Genomic DNA, 18006 nt, shown 5'->3' with positions numbered 1-18006 from the left:
CAATACATATGAAAATAAATAAATTATAGCAGTGTGATCATTGTAACTACCAGCAGAATTATCTGCAGGGCCCAGGAGGTGATGACATCACAGTAAGGATTCAAACTTAGGAAGAATATGAATTCTAACATAAGGAGCAGGGAGAAGGCATTCCGGGCACCATAACACGTGCAAAGTTATGGGGGTGTGCAACTTTATGGTGTGGTGAGGAATTACAGGTAACATAAGACACAGAAGCTAGCAAACAAAGTCATTTTTAGGCCAGGTCAAGATGTTCCATTTTGTTTCTATAGGCTAAGGTTTCCCTGGGTCTCTTCTTACCACTGATGGTACACAAGATTGTTTCGTGGTATACAGACAAGCATATATTAGTTAAGCAGTTATTTATGTATTTTAATGTGCATTATGTAATATAAAATTAGTATATCAAAGCTACAATGTAAAGTTTCCTTTCAAAATAAATTTATTCTTGTTAAATACGTCAATTTAAAGAAAAAAGGCAAGTAAATCATGCAACAGATGGACCGATCTGGGATAAATCATGGAAGTGCAAGATGAGTGGTCAAAGTTGCGGGCTCCCCTCGTGTCAGTGGGGGGGACTCACTGAAGGAGTTTCAGCAGGGAAATTCATACATGCAGATGGTAGGATCCGTCCCACGGCCAGGAGGAGGATGAAACTCATTCTGGTGAAACCGATTAAGAGTTTCCTCTGTGGTTTACCATGGCCGTAAACTGTGTGCTGGGACTGAAAGAGTGGAGGTGTGAGCAAAGTAAGGAACTTGGCAGGAGGTAAAAATCAAATGCACTTGGTAATTAAAGAATCAGCATGAGGAAGCAAAAGGACCCGGAAGACTCAGATTCCTGGCATGAAGGTCTGAGTACTTAGGCCACCAGCCACTGCTAGGAGCCCCTGAAATTTGTCAAACAGTGTACATTTTAATTAGGTGCATTCTTCATTGTGTTCCAAAGCAGAAACTGTGTCTGATTCCAAGTGAAGTGGGGATTTGGAAGTTGTCCAGTTGGGTTTTGATAGCACATAAAGCCAGTTTTGGAACTCGAGGATTTGATTGGGTTTGAGTATGACCAGATCTCTCTTCAGTTGGTCCAATAGAGCTTGAAAACCACCAGCCTCACCTCCTTGATCAATGCCAGGTCAACGTGTATCAATCCATCAGGCCAACAGGGTAATTCAGGAATGAATTAGTAACACTGACCATGAACTCTCCAGACAGCTTGGAAGTGTGCCTTTGTTGTTCTCAACCCTCCTTTAACTAAATTTTTTCCGCATAAAGATTAATTTCCATCAACAGAAGAGCAATTCGGGGAGAGGGACGGGTGTAGGGAGGGCTTTCTATGCCGACTTGAAACTTCCTTTCTGTAACATAACTACATTTGCCAGAATTACAGGAAAAGCAGACAAGGTTTGCTTTGTTTACTAAAGGTTTTCCTGAAAGAGACTTGACAGGAGGTGAAAGAGTTGGAGTTGTGAGATTTAGCACTCTTTTTTTCTCTCCTGTGCAACAGCTCTCAGGAGTTTCCCTACCTATAAGACGTTTAGCACATAAACAAATTAAGGTACAATGTAACATTTTCCAAGGTGTTTCCTGGAATCAGTCAAGGTTCTAAGGCAAGTCTGATGATGGGCCACAATTCCTCCTACAAACCAAAGTAAACCCTGCCTGCTGCTCTTCATTCTTCTCAACCACACACTCCAGAGTCTGCAATCTGTTCCTGAGCCCTGTTTGCGAGCACCCAGCTTCATGGTAAAGCGAGCTAAACAGCTCACTAGCTCAAGCATTAACGCATCTCTGGTCTTTTTGCTTTCCTTCAGGTATTTATGGGCCATCGGTAAGAATGTCTGGAAGAGATGGAAGAAAAGATTTTTTGTCTTAGTGCAGGTAACTCTTCAACTCTCATCTCAGTCTTAAGAGCCATTATTTTTAAAGATTCGATAGGATTCATTAATGTTTTTGATATAATTTACCTTAAGTGCACAAAGCTCGAGTGCTTAACTCAGTGAATTCCTATATATTACTTATGCATGCAACCACCGTTCAGAGGGATACAGAACATTTCCAGTACCCAGAGCGCTCCCTTCTGCTCCTTTTCCTTTTTACATCACTTTCAAGTTCTAAAAATTAATGCATGCTCATTATTTTTTAATTCTAACAATACAGAAATATATATGAAATGTGGGAGCAGTAAACTCCCACCCCTGCCAGCGATGCAGGAACCTAGGGAAGGAGCAAGTGTGTGCCTGATTAGGGCAATAGGGACACTAACATTATTTTAGAAGAATCTGCTGTTTCTAAAAGCACTAAGGTAGTCATTATGAGAAAAGCCAGAATTTAGTTGGACTTTTTGCATCTCTTTCATTGTTTAGTAAGTTTGATTTTGAATCACCTGTGGAAGAACATTCCAGTCTTCTTGATGTCTGAGGCTTCCAGACCCCCTATAATTATGTTTAACCATCTAAATATATCTTTCCACATAGGCTTTTTTTAAATAATCAAACTCTTCATGTTGTTCATCAACTTGCTTTTTTGTTTTTGAACACAATCATTGTAGACATTGTTTCATGAATGCACATATAGCTCTGATTCTAATACCTGTGGAATTTTCCTTTTGGAGGTACTTTGGGCTTCCCCAGTTGGAACTATCATTAACCATGCAGCAGGGTACATCTCTGTATATAAAGATGCAGGTGTAGATATTGATATTGACGTTAATAATACATCAGTAATATATAAATAATATTATTGCCCTCTTCATTGTATCTTTAAGAAAAAAAGATTCCAGAAATAGTAATGCATGTCCTCGAAAATCTCCATGCCCCCCCCTTTTTTTGGTTTGTTTGCTTTTTGCATCAGGATTTTTCAGTTTACAAAGGAATTTGTCATTGCCTTTTTTTAATTTGCAAGTTTCACCAGAGCATGTGAGCTATAATTCAATTTGCCAAAAGTTAATTTATTCTGTCCTCTGAAAGCTGTCACAAAGTGAGTCAACTTGTAATTTAGTGACTAAAGGTGTTTACTGGGTTATTGTGTTGGCTATGAGCATTGACTAGTATTTTGAGCACTATGGATTCTGAAATCTCACAATAAAAGCAGCTGCCTCTTAGTCTAAATGGCCTTGAAAGTTCCACCAACCCTGAGCTTCTAAGGCTACACCTTCTACAGATCTACTCAAGCTTCTGTGTCTCTAAGGCAAACAGCATCTGTCTTGCATCTAGAAGCAAGAGGTAATCTTTGCTTTCATAATCACTATGGGGTGCAACAAAACCTTAAAATAAATTAACCAAAGGAAAACTTTGGAATTATTCCCAACCATCCAAATAAGCCACAGCTAAGTGATGGAAGACATTTCATCCAGAGATACATTTCCTCAGAATATCAGCTAACCAACACTTATTGAGTACCTATTTTGTGAAGGGTACATTGATAGGTCATAGAGAAGAACTGGGAGACCTGGTCTCTCACTTCCAGAAGAGGATCTCTTACAGTTCTTTATAGGCAAATAGCAGAAACAGACTCAAGGTAAGTAAGGTTTTAGAAAAAGTGTATTGGAAGGCTCTTGTGGCAGTTCATAGGATTGGTGATAAAAGCTAGTACCCAGAGTAGTTCCAGAAATCCAGGTGGTGGGAACCATGGCCAGTAAGGCAAAATCAGCTCTGACCGTTTTCTGTCTTTGTGTCTTCACTTGAGGACAAAATCTGAGAGAGGGAATTGGATTGGTCCAGCTTGTGTCACACCAGCTTTTCAGAAGGGCAGACCATGTTGCTTTGATTCACAGTGCCACTGAGCTGTCTCCAGTGCAAAATCAGCATGCCATTACCAGAAAAAGAAATGGATGCTGAGTAGGCAAAAACAGCTGATATCTACCCTAAAGAGAGCATGTAAGTGGAGCGACAAGACACATAAAAAAAAAAATACCTAGGAATAAACCTACCTAAGGAGACAAAAGACCTGTATGCAGAAAACTGCAAGACACTGATGAAAGAAATTAAAGATGATACAAACAGATGGAGAGATATACCATGTTCTTGGATTGGAAGACTCAACATTGTGAAAATGACTATACTACCCAAAGCAATCTACAGATTCAGTGCAATCCCTATCAAACTACCACTGGCATTTTTCACAGAACTAGAACAAAAAATTTCACAATTTGTATGGAAACACAAAAGACCCCAAATAGCCAAAGCAATCTTGAGAAAGAAAAACGGAGCTGGAAGAATCAGGCTCCCAGACTTCAGACTATACTACAAAGCTACAGTCATCAAGAGAGTATGGTACTGGCACAAAAACAAAAAAAAATTGATCAATGGAACAGGATAGAAAGCCCAGAGATAAACCCATGCACATATGGTCACCTTATTTTTGATAAAGGAGGCACGAATATACAATGGAGAAAAGACAGCCTCTTCAATAAGTGGTGCTGGGAAAACTGGACAGCTACATGTAAAAGAATGAAATTAGAACACTCCCTAACACCATACACAAAAATAAACTCAAAATGGATTAAAGGCCTAAATGTAAGGCCAGACACTATCAAACTCTTAGAGGAAAACATAGGCAGAACACTCTATGACATAAATCACAGCAAGATCCTTTTTGACCCACTCCTAGAGAAATGGAAATAAAAACAAAAATAAACAAATGGGACCTAATGAAACTGAAAAGCTTTTGCACAGCAAAGGAAACTATAAACAAGACGAAAAGACAACCCTCTGAATGGGAGAAAATATTTGCAAATGAAGCAACTGACAAAGGATTAATCTCCAAAATTTACAAGCAGCTCATGCAGCTCAATATCAAAAAAACAAACAACCTAATCCAAAAATGGGCAGAAGACCTAAATAGACATTTCTCCAAAGAAGATATACAGATTGCCAACAAACACGTGAAAGGATGCTCAACGTCACTAATCATTAGTGAAATGCAAATCAAAACTACAATGAGGTATCACGTCACACCAGTTAGAATGGGCATCATCAGAAAATCTACAAACAACCAGTGCTGGAGAGGGTGTGGAGAAAAGGAAACCCTCTTGCACTGTTGGTAGGAATGTAAATTGATACAGCCACTATGGAGAACAGTGTGGAGGTTCCTTAAAAAACTAAAAATAGAAGTACCATACGACCCACCAATCCCACTACTGGGCATATACCCTGAGAAAACCATAATTCAAAATGACACATGCACCCCAATGTTCATTGCAGCTCTATTTACAATAGCCAGGACATGGAAACAACCTAAATGTCCATTGACAGATGAATGGATAAAGAAAATGTGGCACATATATACAATGGAATATTACTCAGCCATAAAAAGAAATGAAATTGAGTTATTTGTAGTGAGGTGGATAGACCTAGAGTCTGTCATACAGAGTGAAGTAAGCCAGAAAGAGAAAAACAAATACCATATGCTAACATATATATATGGAATCTAAAAAAAAAAAAAAAAAAAAGGTTATGAAGAACCTAGGGGCAGGATGGGAATAAAGATGCAGACCTACTAGACAATGTACTTGAGGACATGTGGAGGGGGAAGGGTCAGCTGGGACAAAGTGAGAGAGTGGCATGGACATATATACACTACCAAATGTAAAATCGATAGCTAGTGGGAAGCAGCCACATAGCACAGAGAGATCAGGTCGGTGCTTTGTGACCACCTAGAAGGGTAAGATAGGGAAGGTGGGAGGGAAGGAGACACAAGAGGGAAGAGATATGGGGATATATGTATATGTATAGCTGATTCACTTTGTTATAAAGCAGAAACTAACACACCATTGTAAAGCAATTATACTCCAATAAAGATGTTTAAAAAAAGATTTAAGATGAAGATTTCAAATACTGGAATAAAAAAAAAAATACATTAAAAGAGGCAGCTCTGGATTATGGGTGATTCTCCCCTTTGCATGCTTCTCACCTAGCAGAGCAGCCTCCCTTAGAATCACTTATGTTCTGGCCTCCCTCAGTAGACCATGTGCTGTTTCAGGGTCAGTTCTGTTTCCAACTCATCTAGCTGTGCTTCCCTCTTTATCCCCCCCCACACACACACACACCTTCCAGCTCAGTGTCTGGCATGGCCATTCAGGAAGTGTTTAGTGGAAGAAAGAAGGAAAAGGAAGAAAGAGAAAAAGAGCCCAGGCAATGCTTCACGTGGTTCTGAGAAAGGAAAGATCGTGTGACCTAGAGAGTGGCTGGTGACACCTTCCAAGAGGAAGTGGGGTAAGTGGCCTTGTCATGTAATATGGAGTCTCTCCTCCCACTGAGGTAGCCAGTTACTGGACACAAGACTTTTCTCTGACAATCTTTGAAATGATGAAGTACTTAGAAGATGTCACTGGCCTCTTAACTTTGGGAGAGATTTTAGGGGAGAAAAAACTCTTCAGAAAAAAAAAGAGGAATTGTGCTGCAAATATTAGTGAAGCCATGTCTGTACGATACATACTGAACCCAAAAGAAGAGAATGATTGTTCTAGGCCGTGTGACTGGAGCACAGACGTTTTAGGTCCTTCACACTGAGCCTTCTACCAAGAGAAAATAAGAAGCGCTCAGTAGCTACAAAGCAAGCTATGTGCTCACTTCTGAAAATCAGAAAAGGGCATCCAAAGCCTGTCTACAGCTCGGCATTTTTCCTACAAGGATTTCATGAGAGGTTTCACGTACGTGTGATTCTCACTAGCTTTAAAGAGCCCTTGAGGTACACTGGGGACATGCATCCCCCAAATTCAACCTTCTGTTTCAGCCTAAATCCAAAGTCTCCATTAACACCTTCTGTGGCCTGCAGAGGTGAAATGACAGCCTCACCATCACAAAGGTAATGGGGGAGCCAGGAGGAAAACTCAAGTCTTCTGTTTCCATTTTTGTCCTGTTCACTACAACAGTGTCTACAAGCAGTTTTGGTGGCCTACCTAGAAAATACTGCATCACTTTTAGATTCTTCTCAATTTTTCATCTCTGCTGTTTAAGTGATCACACAGGCATTCTATGAAAATGATAAAGAACAACTTAAGCCCTTTGAAACAACCCCAATGCCAACAGAGTTGCAGGAGAGAAGTTCAAGGCCCTCAGTCCTGGCCCAATTCAGGGAAAGCAAAAATATCCCAAGTTGCTTGAAAGAAAGATGACAGCTCAGGCAGTGACCACAGGCGCCCAGCAGCTGCATGCAGTGTTGAATCCAGTCTTACGTACAAATGATTTTCGGTTTCTTTAAGCCACCACACCCTTCCACTGAAATGGAAAAGTGAAAACAGGAGAACCAGTCTGGTCAAATATGGGGAAGGGTGAGGGAGCTGAGGAAGAAAGCAGATTCTCCCTGTCCTGCACCCAACTCCCCAGCAGCCTCAGAGGGATCTGAGGAGTCATAGCTACCACCACACAGGAGTCATAGCTACCCAAGTGACTTACTGAATGTGCCTTTCTATTCAAGCGCTGGGTCTCATGGAGTGTTTTTTGTAGAGAGCTGGTAACACATAATTTCAAACGTGATTATGAGTTCCGTTAGATTTAATACAAGGAAAATTGTTTGAAAAGCCTAAGGAGAACACATCCAACATCAGTCTCCTCAGAGTTCATCTCCCCTCCCACCCCAGCTGTCTGTCTGTCTGTCTGTCTGTCTGTCTGTCTGTCTCTCTCTCTCTCTCTCTGACACACGCGCGTACACACACACACACACACACACACACACACACACACACACACAGAGAGAGAGAGAGAGAGAGAGAGTCTACATTTCTGTCTGTAATGCAAAACTATTAAATTCTCTCAGGGAGATTTCCTTTTAGAGCTACTAACTTGGGGAACCAAAGATAGGTTATAAATGGGCTTCCTACTAACCAGGGACAAAGGCCACCCTTAGAGGGGTGCTGAGCCAAAGCAGCAATTTCCGTGTTTAAGGATCGAGGCTAAAATGATTATGGATGTGGCTGGAGTCTGCCCTACCGGCTCTGAAGGGAATGAAGCAGTTGCAGGGTGTTTCTCTCCCAGAGACTTCAGTGTTCCTACACAGTGTTCTCCAAGTATGGCCCTGGACTGCCTGCACTGGGTGTTTTTTAAAATGCAGAGGGACTTCCCTGGCGGTCCAGTGGTTAAGACTCCGTGCTCCCAACGCAGGGGGCACGGGTTTGATCCCTGGTCGGGGAGCTAAGATCCCACATGCCATAGGGTGCAGCCTAAAACGAACTAAGTAAATAGAATGCAGATCCCCAGGGCCATCCAGAAGCGTCTGATGCACAGAAGACTCTGAGATGGAGCTCAGGAATCTGTGTGCTTCACAAGCAGCCCAGGAGATCCTGATGCAGGGGGTCCGGTGACCATCTTTGGAGAAACACTGCCTCAGAGGTCATTGTCCCTTTTAAACTGAAGTCTCCCATTCCTTTTCGACCACACTCTCTCAGAGTTTATGTTCTCCAAGGAACTGAGCATCAGAGTAGCTAAACAGATGATTTTGTGCAAATGGCATGACAAGGCCTCTCAGCTGTGTTCCTTGAAACCCCAGTATATGCCCTGTGAACATGGCTGCAGACCCTAACACAAGGAGTAAGGAGAAATGGGTCCCCGGCACCCTGAGTCGAGACATTGCTGGGTAAACTCATTCTAAACCCCAGGGGCCATGGTAAGGAGCAAATATGTTGATTACCATCGTTAGGAACGGCGACCAAACCATTGTTAATGATGAAGGTGCCAATTCCACGAGCTCCACCCTGAGCTCCCCACCTTGGGTGTGGGAGGAGAGGAGTGGAAGAAGCCAACCCGTCATCCAGACCAGGTTAGAAAGCCTCACCTCCATCATCTTTTTATTCTAAAATATTTTTCTTCTGTGCCCCAAAGATTTCTGTACTGTGTTAAGGACACGGCTTATCCCTATTTCGCATTGGAGGAAACTGAGGCTGAGGCTGGTTAAATGACTTGCTCAAGGTCAATGGCTCATAGGCAGCCTATGTGAATCCTCACATAGGCCTTCTGATTCCAGATGTCTTCCAGGACACCAAGCACTGAGACGGCACTGTGCTCAAGGAGGTTTATACAATGTCCTAGATACAGTGTCCTAGAACTCACACACCTTGCATCAGTTAGAGACAATGTGGTCCCTAAATCATAACCTGTTTCGGATAACCTAGAGATAATATAATGCACCCAAATTCTGACCGTTCCAGTTTTCAAAAAAATCTAAATCTGAATGAGATAAGACATTGTCTGATAATATAAAACACCTTGTAATACAACAGTTGTCACCCAGAAAACAATATTAAGTTAACTATGAAAGTGAATTGTAAGGCATATAGTGAATGATTTATAGGTGAATGAATTATAGGTGAATGATTTATAACTGAATAAATGTTCATTCTTCCCACTCAACTTCACAATGGCCCTAAAGGGCATTTGCATTTATGTTCTGTTTGTAAATGACAACAGTCAACCCGAATTAGCTTAAGTTTTAGAAGAGGAAGAAATATCTTGGTTAGTTCATTAAATTACTAATTAACTAAAGAGTTTTCTGGCATGGCTAGGTCCAGAGCTTAAACAAAGTCATCAAGACTCAGTCTCTCTATCTGCACCATCTGTTGACTGTACTTTCATCTAAACCGACTTCCCCCCAAGCCGACTTCCCCCTGTCAGGCAAGCTTTCTCAATGCAGCACACTCTGGAAGGTCAAGGCTTAAAACAGTTTAGCAGCTCCCAGACCCTTGCTATTCCCTCACACTTCAAGCTCTGTAGAAAGTCTGAGGCTCCCTCCAACCTTGCAGTAATTAGAAATATGCAAAAACAAATCATTTCTTCTCTCCTCCTTTTTTTCCTAAAGTAAGTTGCCAAATTCCAGATTAAAATGGTCCTAATAAACCAATTCGAGTTTTTTTGAGCCCCAAGTTTGCCCGGAACAACTTCAACAGTATCACCAGAAGGGGGCAGCAACATACAGTGCTCCAAGAAGCAAGGACCTGAAATAGAAAAAGGAAAAGTCAGAAAGCCCCAAGCATGTAGTAAGAGTAAATGCCTGAATCTTGAAATAACAGCCTTCTGTCGTGATATTTCTCTGATCTCAAGTAAGTGTCTGCAATCGTCTATTTGGCTAATCATCATATTAACGAACTATATCATCTCGGTGTTGCCAGAGAGGTAAAAAATCATTGCAGAACTGTTCCAGCAATGTCTGTGTTCACTGTCATGCCAGGGGGTGTGGGAGATAGGTTGTCCGTGGGATCAGTAGTGGATTGGAGAAACATGTAAATTTGGGAGGGAGAAAACCTCTTTATTGGGTGGTACGTACTCATTTCTCTAGAACCAATCAGACTCAATTAGTGAATGCCCGTTACATGGTAGATTTTGCTCATGGCAAGGGGAATATAACCAAGGTGCATGACTCCCTAGGCCTGCCTTCAAAGGATTTATAATTTGTAGGCAAATACACCTCCTCAGCTACTTTGTGTTAGGATGTTAGTGCCAAATGCATGGCAACTGCTTACGTAAATGCATAAATTGAGTATTTGCTAGGTGAGTGTCGCGCACGGTGTGAAAAGCCCTTCACTGCTCTATTAATCCTCCAGTCACAATAAGACCCAGGTAAAATACAGATGAAGACTCTGAGTTCTATATATGACAGCTTCTGAGAGCTGGGATGGGGCCCCAGGCCTGTGTGACCCCACCCAAAGCTTGCACTCTTAAATCCTCCTTTTTAGAAGAGACTGTTATTCGTTGTTCTGCTTATTACAAAGCGTAATACATGTCCACTTATGAACATACTCTGAGTGGCTTTATGTTTCCCTTGAAGCCCATCAAGACCTTGCAATATAAGGAACAGATTCTTCAAACTATATGCGTGATCAAGAAACCCATGTCGGGCAGAAGTTTTCATCAGGAACCAACAGAGGGCAGCAATAGATAAATCAACCAGTAAAACGTTCTCCCGTGGACTCCCTTTATCTTGCCACTGGGACCTTCAGGCTGAGGACTGTGGGAGATGTGTGCAGGCTTTGAGAGCGCCAATTTCTTACCAAAAAAAAAAAAAAATCAGACCCATGGAGAAGGAGATAAAAAATGTCCCCCGCCGGGATCAAAGTTCACTTAGGAAATGTCTGTTTTAATAAAGGGAACTAAGAGATGAGGGATGTGGCACTACTTCACTAAGACGTTTGACATCGTGGATGGTAAATACGCCCCTGAGCTTTTAGCCCGAAGCCTGAAGGAGTCTTGCTCTCCCCCGGGCTCCTTGCAGACAAGCCAGCTGTAGAAATGCTAAGTATCTGCGCTGGGTCTGGATGCACCGAGGCGACAGGAACCTGAAGGCTGGCCTGCAGCTGCAGAGCCCGCGCCCAGCACTGACGTGGGCCGATGCCCGTGTGGGTCGTGAGGGCCACACCAGCGACAACAGCCGTGCCGTCCAGGGCTGAGGATGGCTCTCCCATGACTGGCACCTAGAGATCGAGCATTCATTGCTTATGACAGCATGTCACTCCTGCACTTGTCTGAGATGAAGGGAAGACTTTTCAAAGTGACCAAAAGCACTCCTTCAGTGGCAAGGGGGAGGGTGGGCTGAGACATGCGGCTCAGTGCTGAGAACTGGCCTGCAAAACGTAAAATACTGAAAGAAACGGAGGGCATAAATAAATGCATAAAAGTCTAGTCTCTAACTTCTGACCGAAAGGCCTGTGTCAAGTCTGAGAGCTTGACAGTCTCAGCCAGAGCCAGGGCCATAGTCATATCAGGTAAAAGCTAAAAGATTGCTGCTATGCGACCAGTTTTGACCCACCCAAATGTCAGTTTCGTGTAGCTCAGCCCAATTAAACTAGCAGCAGTAATGATAATAGCTAACTTTTGTCCAGCACTTCCTAAGCATCCGGGAAAGATGCTAAATGCATTCTACTTATGAACGCATTCAATCCGCACAATAAGCCAGTGAGAAGGTAGGTTCTCAGATTATATCCATCTACAGATCATCTAACAGGACCAGAGAAGTGTTTTAACTTGCTCCAAGTCACACAGCCAGGAGGTGGAAAAACTCAATTTGAACCCAGCTCCTGAGCGCAGGGCCTCAGGGGAAAGGACAGGCTTGAACACGGAGGGTTTTTTTTTCAAGGAAAATGGGCTCTAGAGAACCAACCTCACAATCTGTGCTTTTCTTTTTTAGGTGAGTCAGTACACGTTTGCCATGTGCAGTTACCGGGAGAAAAAAGCGGAGCCTCAGGAACTTCTCCAACTGGATGGCTACACTGTGGATTACACGGACCCCCAGCCAGGTACCCGCCCACCCGCTAGGCTGTGAACCCATAAAAATCCCCCCCTTCCCACGTGAACATTCAACTAGCATTTTCTGGGCACTTCCTCCCTGTTGGACACTAAGCCACGTGGATGAGTAAATGCCATTCCAATCAAGGGCTTTGTTTTGACTCAAGGGATCCTCATAAAACCAAAATGAAAACAGAATACGTTTTTCTTCTATGTAGCTGTGCCCATATCAAATTTGTACTCCCCCCTAGAATGTTCAAAAGAAATTCCTGAAAAATAAGTCCTACATGTACACCAACGACTTTGTGTGCATGTGCGTGTGTGCGTGTGTGTGTGTGTATGTGTGTCTTGTTCACCAGTGATGTGTGGGCTTGGCAGGTATTGCGTCTCCACGTCCAAATAAACCTGTCCTGTACGTACACATTTGTTAACTACAATTCAAAGTTAGCTGATGGTACTTGAAAAGAAAGTCCTCGCTAAATGGTTTTTTTCCTAAAAAGACACTAATCTACAGTGTAGACATCCAAGCTCCTCAACCTTATGTAACTAAGAACCACACAAACGGTAGTATTTCTCGTAAGTTCTACATTGCATAAGTTCCACATCCTGCCCCCTCACACCTCTCCCCCCACCCATTTTATCTTCTTCCCAGAAAGAGATGAATAGAAATCCGCCTCAAGGAACCTTCAGAATGGGGGGGAGGGGTGGTGCGAAATCATTTCAGCATATTAATGAGCAACAGGCACCAACAGCCCTCTCCCAGAGAAGTTTATTTTTATGCCAAATCTGCACAAGGAAAGCATTTCCAACCATACTGCATTATTTGGCCCAAAACCTTTTTTTCTACTCCCATATTGCTCTTCCACATGCAACAAAATACACATAAAGGAAAAACAGAGTCTGAGAGAAGATGGGGTGTTAACCTGGAAAGGTGTGGCTGGGAAGACCTTTGGCCCAGCCCACTTAGGAAAATCAGCAGTGGGCTTCAGAATCCCGACCCGGAGTGCTTTGGACCAGCCCCGCCTCCTCAGACTTCTGTAGATAATTAGCATCCTGCCAGAGCACAATGATACAGAGCTGACCACGTAAGACATAAACGAAAGGCTCTGCCTGGAAATCCCTCCTCATCAATAGAACCTACAAGTTTGAGCCAAGTTCGTGCAACAACTCATGGAAAGGATGTGGCCCCTGTACTAAGAAAGCAGCCCTCGTGGCATTCTGTGATGGTTTGTGGTCTCAAACCATTGAGTTCCCTTCAAAGAAACAGAGTCCCTCTTTCCTAAGACCTATATTTTCAAGTGGGAGACTCAAGGACCAATATGAGAAGGAAAAACAATACCATCTTATGACACTACCTTCTTTTAAGCCAGTTTACTATTCCTTTCCTCTACGTGATGGCATTTGGATTTTACCACAATCCACCAATTATATGGGACCCGGATTATCATCTCATTTTGTAAAGGAAGAAGGAGAGCTGGGACTTGGGGTCTAACCCATCACACCCTCTGGCAGCTGCAGTAAAACATAGCTCTGTGTACAGCTATAGCAAAACTAGAGTTGTTATTTTATCATTCAAATGCAGAATTCTCTTCCTACAGTGGGGAGGGCAGGAGTGGGGAGAAAGCTGTTCTGTCTACATGCAAAAGGGGTAACTGTGCGTATGTATTATAAAAGCTTCTCTTCTTTTTTTCACATTGATCCCATGGGATATAATTTATAAATTCCTTTACCAAGGATGTCAATGGAAAGTAAAGTGATTATGTTCTTGAGAATAATAAGCAGAATCCTCTCTGCCTTTCCGTGTGCCAAGTCCTAGTTATTTTCAAAGCAATGTTTGATTGAAAATGGAGATTCAGATACTCCCAATCGTCATGAGAAAAGTCTAACCCAGAATTTCTTAAAGAGTGCTTATGGAAAATAGGAGTTCCTGGACCCCAAACCTAACCAAGAACCAGAAAGGGGAGGGCAGAATCCTATTTCAATAGGCACTCTAGGGGATCCTTATGTATAGTAAAGTTTGCCAGTTGGAGATCAGGGTAATGCACAATTTAGCCAGTGTCTTCAGAGATTTGTGGAGTCTCTCCCTCTGCTCCCTGAAAGGTGAGTGTGCACCTGGAGCAGGACTTCTGGGTCCATCTGTCCCCCCTCTCCTCTCGGCTTTATCCTGGTTGTCAATGGAACCAACTGGTGGAGATGTTTATGGGGCAGGTAGCCTTGTAGCATGGACATCCTTGCCTTTGTACCAGCCTGAGATCCAGCACTCATCCAGACATAATCACTTGCTCTAAATCAACTCTACCTGTTTAGGGTCCTTGAAAGATTGGTTTGGGGAACTGGTATATAAGTGTAAGTAAGTTTTACATTCAGGGCCATCATTTTAATCAAAAGATGAAAACACGACACTTTACCTTTCCCTGGGTATGGTTCGAAGAGTACGCAACGATCTCTCAATTCCTATTAGATCGAGTAATTAAGTCTTCAAATAGGATATTCATTCAGAATAATTCAGTGGCACAATTTAAACAACTAAATTAAATCTTTGACAACTCAACTTTACCATAATAAACAGACCACGTCCATGTGTGTTGTTGGAACGGCAGTCCCCAGCCAGGAGCTGGCCCACATTCCTTGCCTGGTCTGCCTCCATCCGTTCCCAGACGTGTCCTCTTGTTCTTGACAGGTCAGTACCTGTGGGGTATCCCGTGGAGAGCCCAGGCACTGTCACACGTTGCATTTTGCAGATGCTGTCCCCGACAACTGCTGCCTTGCCCAAGACAGCTGCCTAGGAGCACGTGTTGATGTTCACATTGCCTTCTCCTTCCTTGGTTTTCTTTCAGCTAGTTTCTCTGCTCTCTCCTCACCCTCAATGGTGTGTCCTTGGTCTCCCACGCTTCCTGGAAAAGCTCTGGTGCTCTCCGCTGCTGTCACTGTCCTTGCTTGTGCTGCTATAGATGTTTCTGTTTGCCCCACTCCCTCCACGATTAGGCTTCACTCTGTTGTGAATAACTGATCCTCTGCGAGCAGTTACTGTGTGCAAGGCATGCTGTCCGGCTCTGCAGCAGTCCGGCACAATGCTTATAGTCACCAGCTCTAGAGTCAGACAGCCCGGGCTAGAAGCCCAACTCTGATGCTTACAGCTCCACTTTGTGTTCGTGGGATAGTTAGCTCCTTCTCTGTGACTCAGTTTCCTCATTTATACAGTGGGAATAAGAGTACTTGCTTCCCAGGGCTGTTGGGAGGATTAAATAAAAAATCTGAACACTTAGCATCTTTCCATCTCTACCTCTCTACTTCCCGAGGCAGCCCCATGAACTGACTTTCTGACTGTAGCTCCAGGAACACAGTGTCCCTATTCCCAGCTGTGGGCCCTGGCAGACGGGAGGTGGTGGGGCAAGGAAAAGGACCCATCCAGTGATGTCTAGCCTGCAGATCACCTACGGTATCATAGTAGCTTATCCCGAAGGTTACCATGAGACTAGACTACGGGAGCTCTACTGACCCCACTCTTCCTTTTAGCTCCTTGGTACCCACTTTTCAGGGGTTAAAGCATCCCTCAAGGCTCTTCTTCCTCTCTCACCCTGCAGAATTTTCCTTCTTATGGTTGTATCCATTCATTTCATCAGGTTTTCCCAGCTTGCTAACTGTACCTCATCCTATCCAAATCACACATTTTAAAACTCTCTGTAAGAAATGAACCAAAATATTCCTTCATAATCATAACCACCATAATGGTGCACCACTAGACCCTTCATATAAAGATGATGCTATTTATTGTTCTAGAATCCCTGGTAATTCTAAGTGCAAAACTACCAACACATACCCACTCTTGTGGAATAGACATTAGAATTAACGTTGTCACCAGAAATCTTTTCCAATGCAAATGTCATACAGGTTAGTGACTGGGCCTTGTTGGAAATTTAGGGATGCTAATCACTCTGTTTACTCCCCTTTCATCTTTAAACTGATAGCTGGTGGGGGTGGGGAGGGGAGGAAGGATGAGGAGCCTGAGGAAATATGAAGCTTTATTTATGGACAGACAGTCCCAGTAACCACAAAATACAGGCTTTTGGAATATGTTGACAGACACAATGTCTCTCTGGCCTGAGACCAAAGAGAGGCTTCTGCCTACTTCTCTCTAAATTTTAACCTTGAGAACTGCCTGTGGGACAAAAATGGGTCTGTAGAGCATTCATTCATCCAACTTGTATTTGTTGAGTTCCTACTCTATGCCATGCACTGTTCTAGGTACCAGAGATGCAGCAGTGAACAAAAGAGACAAAAACTCCCTGTCTTTAGGAAGTAAATTATATAATTTGTTAGAGGTGGTAAGAGCTATGGAGAAAAATAATACAAGAGAAGAGAGGTGAGTAAGGAGAGGTAGAGGTCAGGGAAGGCCTGAACAAGCATGTGACATCTGAGCAAAGACACAAAGGAGGTGAGGATATCTGGAGGAAGAGTTCCATGCACAGGCAATGTCATGTGCAAAGGTCCTGAGGTGAGAACACACCTGGAATGTTCAAGGAGCAGCAACAGGCCAGCATGGCCATCATGACTTGGGTGCATACAGGGGCACGTGAGAGAGAGAGTAGTAGGAGAGGATGGTAGAAGTAGTGAAGAGTCAATTCATGTGGGGCCTTGCAGGCCCTGTCAGAACCTAGACTCTTCCTCTGAGTGAAATGCAGAGCTACTGGTAGGTTTTAAGCAGAGGGGTGGCATGACCTGACTCTTACGCTAAACCGATTACTCTCGCCCCCATCTGGAGAATCAAGTTTAGAGAGTGAAGATGGAGGCAGATGGATCAGATAGGAGGCTATTGAAATAATCTAGGTGAGAGATGAGCATGGCTGAATTCAGGGTGGAGGCATTGGAGAAGGCAGAATGGGTCAAATTCTGTTCTGACGTCCTGAAAGTAAAGCCTTCAGAATTTCATTGGAATGGGCAGTGAGAGAAAATCAGGAGTCAGAAAGGACCCCGAGGTTGTGGACTTGAGCACCCAGAAGGATGAGGTCAGCTTTACTGAGATGGAGAGGAGGTTTGGGGGAAACACCAGGAGTTCAGTGTTGGATGTGATAGATTTGGGGTCTCTTTCAAATATCCACGTGGAGAAGTCAAGAAACCCACTAGATGTTCAGGTCCGCTGTTCAAGGGAGGTGTCCAGTGTAGAGCTAGAAATGTAGAGACCATGAGCATATCCATGGTATTTGACACGATGGCCATCACGATGGGGGATTGGATGTAGACGAAGAAAAGAAGAGGTCCAAGGACAGAAGACCAGGATGCTCCCATGTTTAAAGGTCAGGAGGAGGAGTGAGAGGAGGAGGAACCAGCAAACAAGACTGAAAGCAGCAGCAAGGGAAGGAGGAAGAAAATCAGATGACCTGGAGCCAAGTGAAGAAAACCTTTCAAAGAGAATGGAATGAGTTGACGGATGGAACAAAATGAAGCCTTTGAGTTCATCATCGGACTTAGCATCGGGGAAGTAATTGGTGACCTCGACAAGTTTCACTGGGGCTGCAGCCCGATCAGAAGGGCTTTAGGGCTTTAAGAGGAGAGAGACCCTTGCTACTTGAAGTGTGGTCCTCCAACTGGCACCATCAGCATCATCTGGGAGCTTGAGTAGAAATGCAGGATCTCAGGTTCTAGCCCCACTTACTGAATCAGAAGCTACATTTTAACAAGATGCCCAGAGAATTCACATGTGCACCAAAATTTGAGAAGCCCTGGTAGAGATCCACTTACATTGTAAAGAGAAGAACAATAGGGCAGTAGCTCAAGGG

At 43.4% G+C, this 18006-nt stretch overlaps 1 protein-coding gene across 8 annotated transcripts in view; it reads left to right on the top strand.

Annotated features, from left to right (window-relative positions):
* Window positions 1-18006, top strand: part of CADPS (calcium dependent secretion activator) — a 480039-nt gene that overhangs the window by 300702 nt on the left and 161331 nt on the right. For all 8 annotated transcript variants that reach the window (XM_073811329.1, XM_033865233.2, XM_033865230.2 and 5 more), the window contains exons 9-10: window positions 1832-1898; window positions 12132-12240. In XM_073811329.1, the coding sequence (XP_073667430.1) occupies window positions 1832-1898; window positions 12132-12240 (176 nt within the window). The remainder of the gene's footprint in view (window positions 1-1831; window positions 1899-12131; window positions 12241-18006) is intronic.

This window comes from Tursiops truncatus, chromosome 10 (assembly GCF_011762595.2).
Source record: "Tursiops truncatus isolate mTurTru1 chromosome 10, mTurTru1.mat.Y, whole genome shotgun sequence".
Classification (NCBI taxonomy): Eukaryota; Metazoa; Chordata; class Mammalia; order Artiodactyla; family Delphinidae; genus Tursiops; species Tursiops truncatus.
The sequence above is the reverse complement of the archived record's forward strand: the minus strand, read 5'-3'. Positions and strand labels throughout refer to the sequence as shown.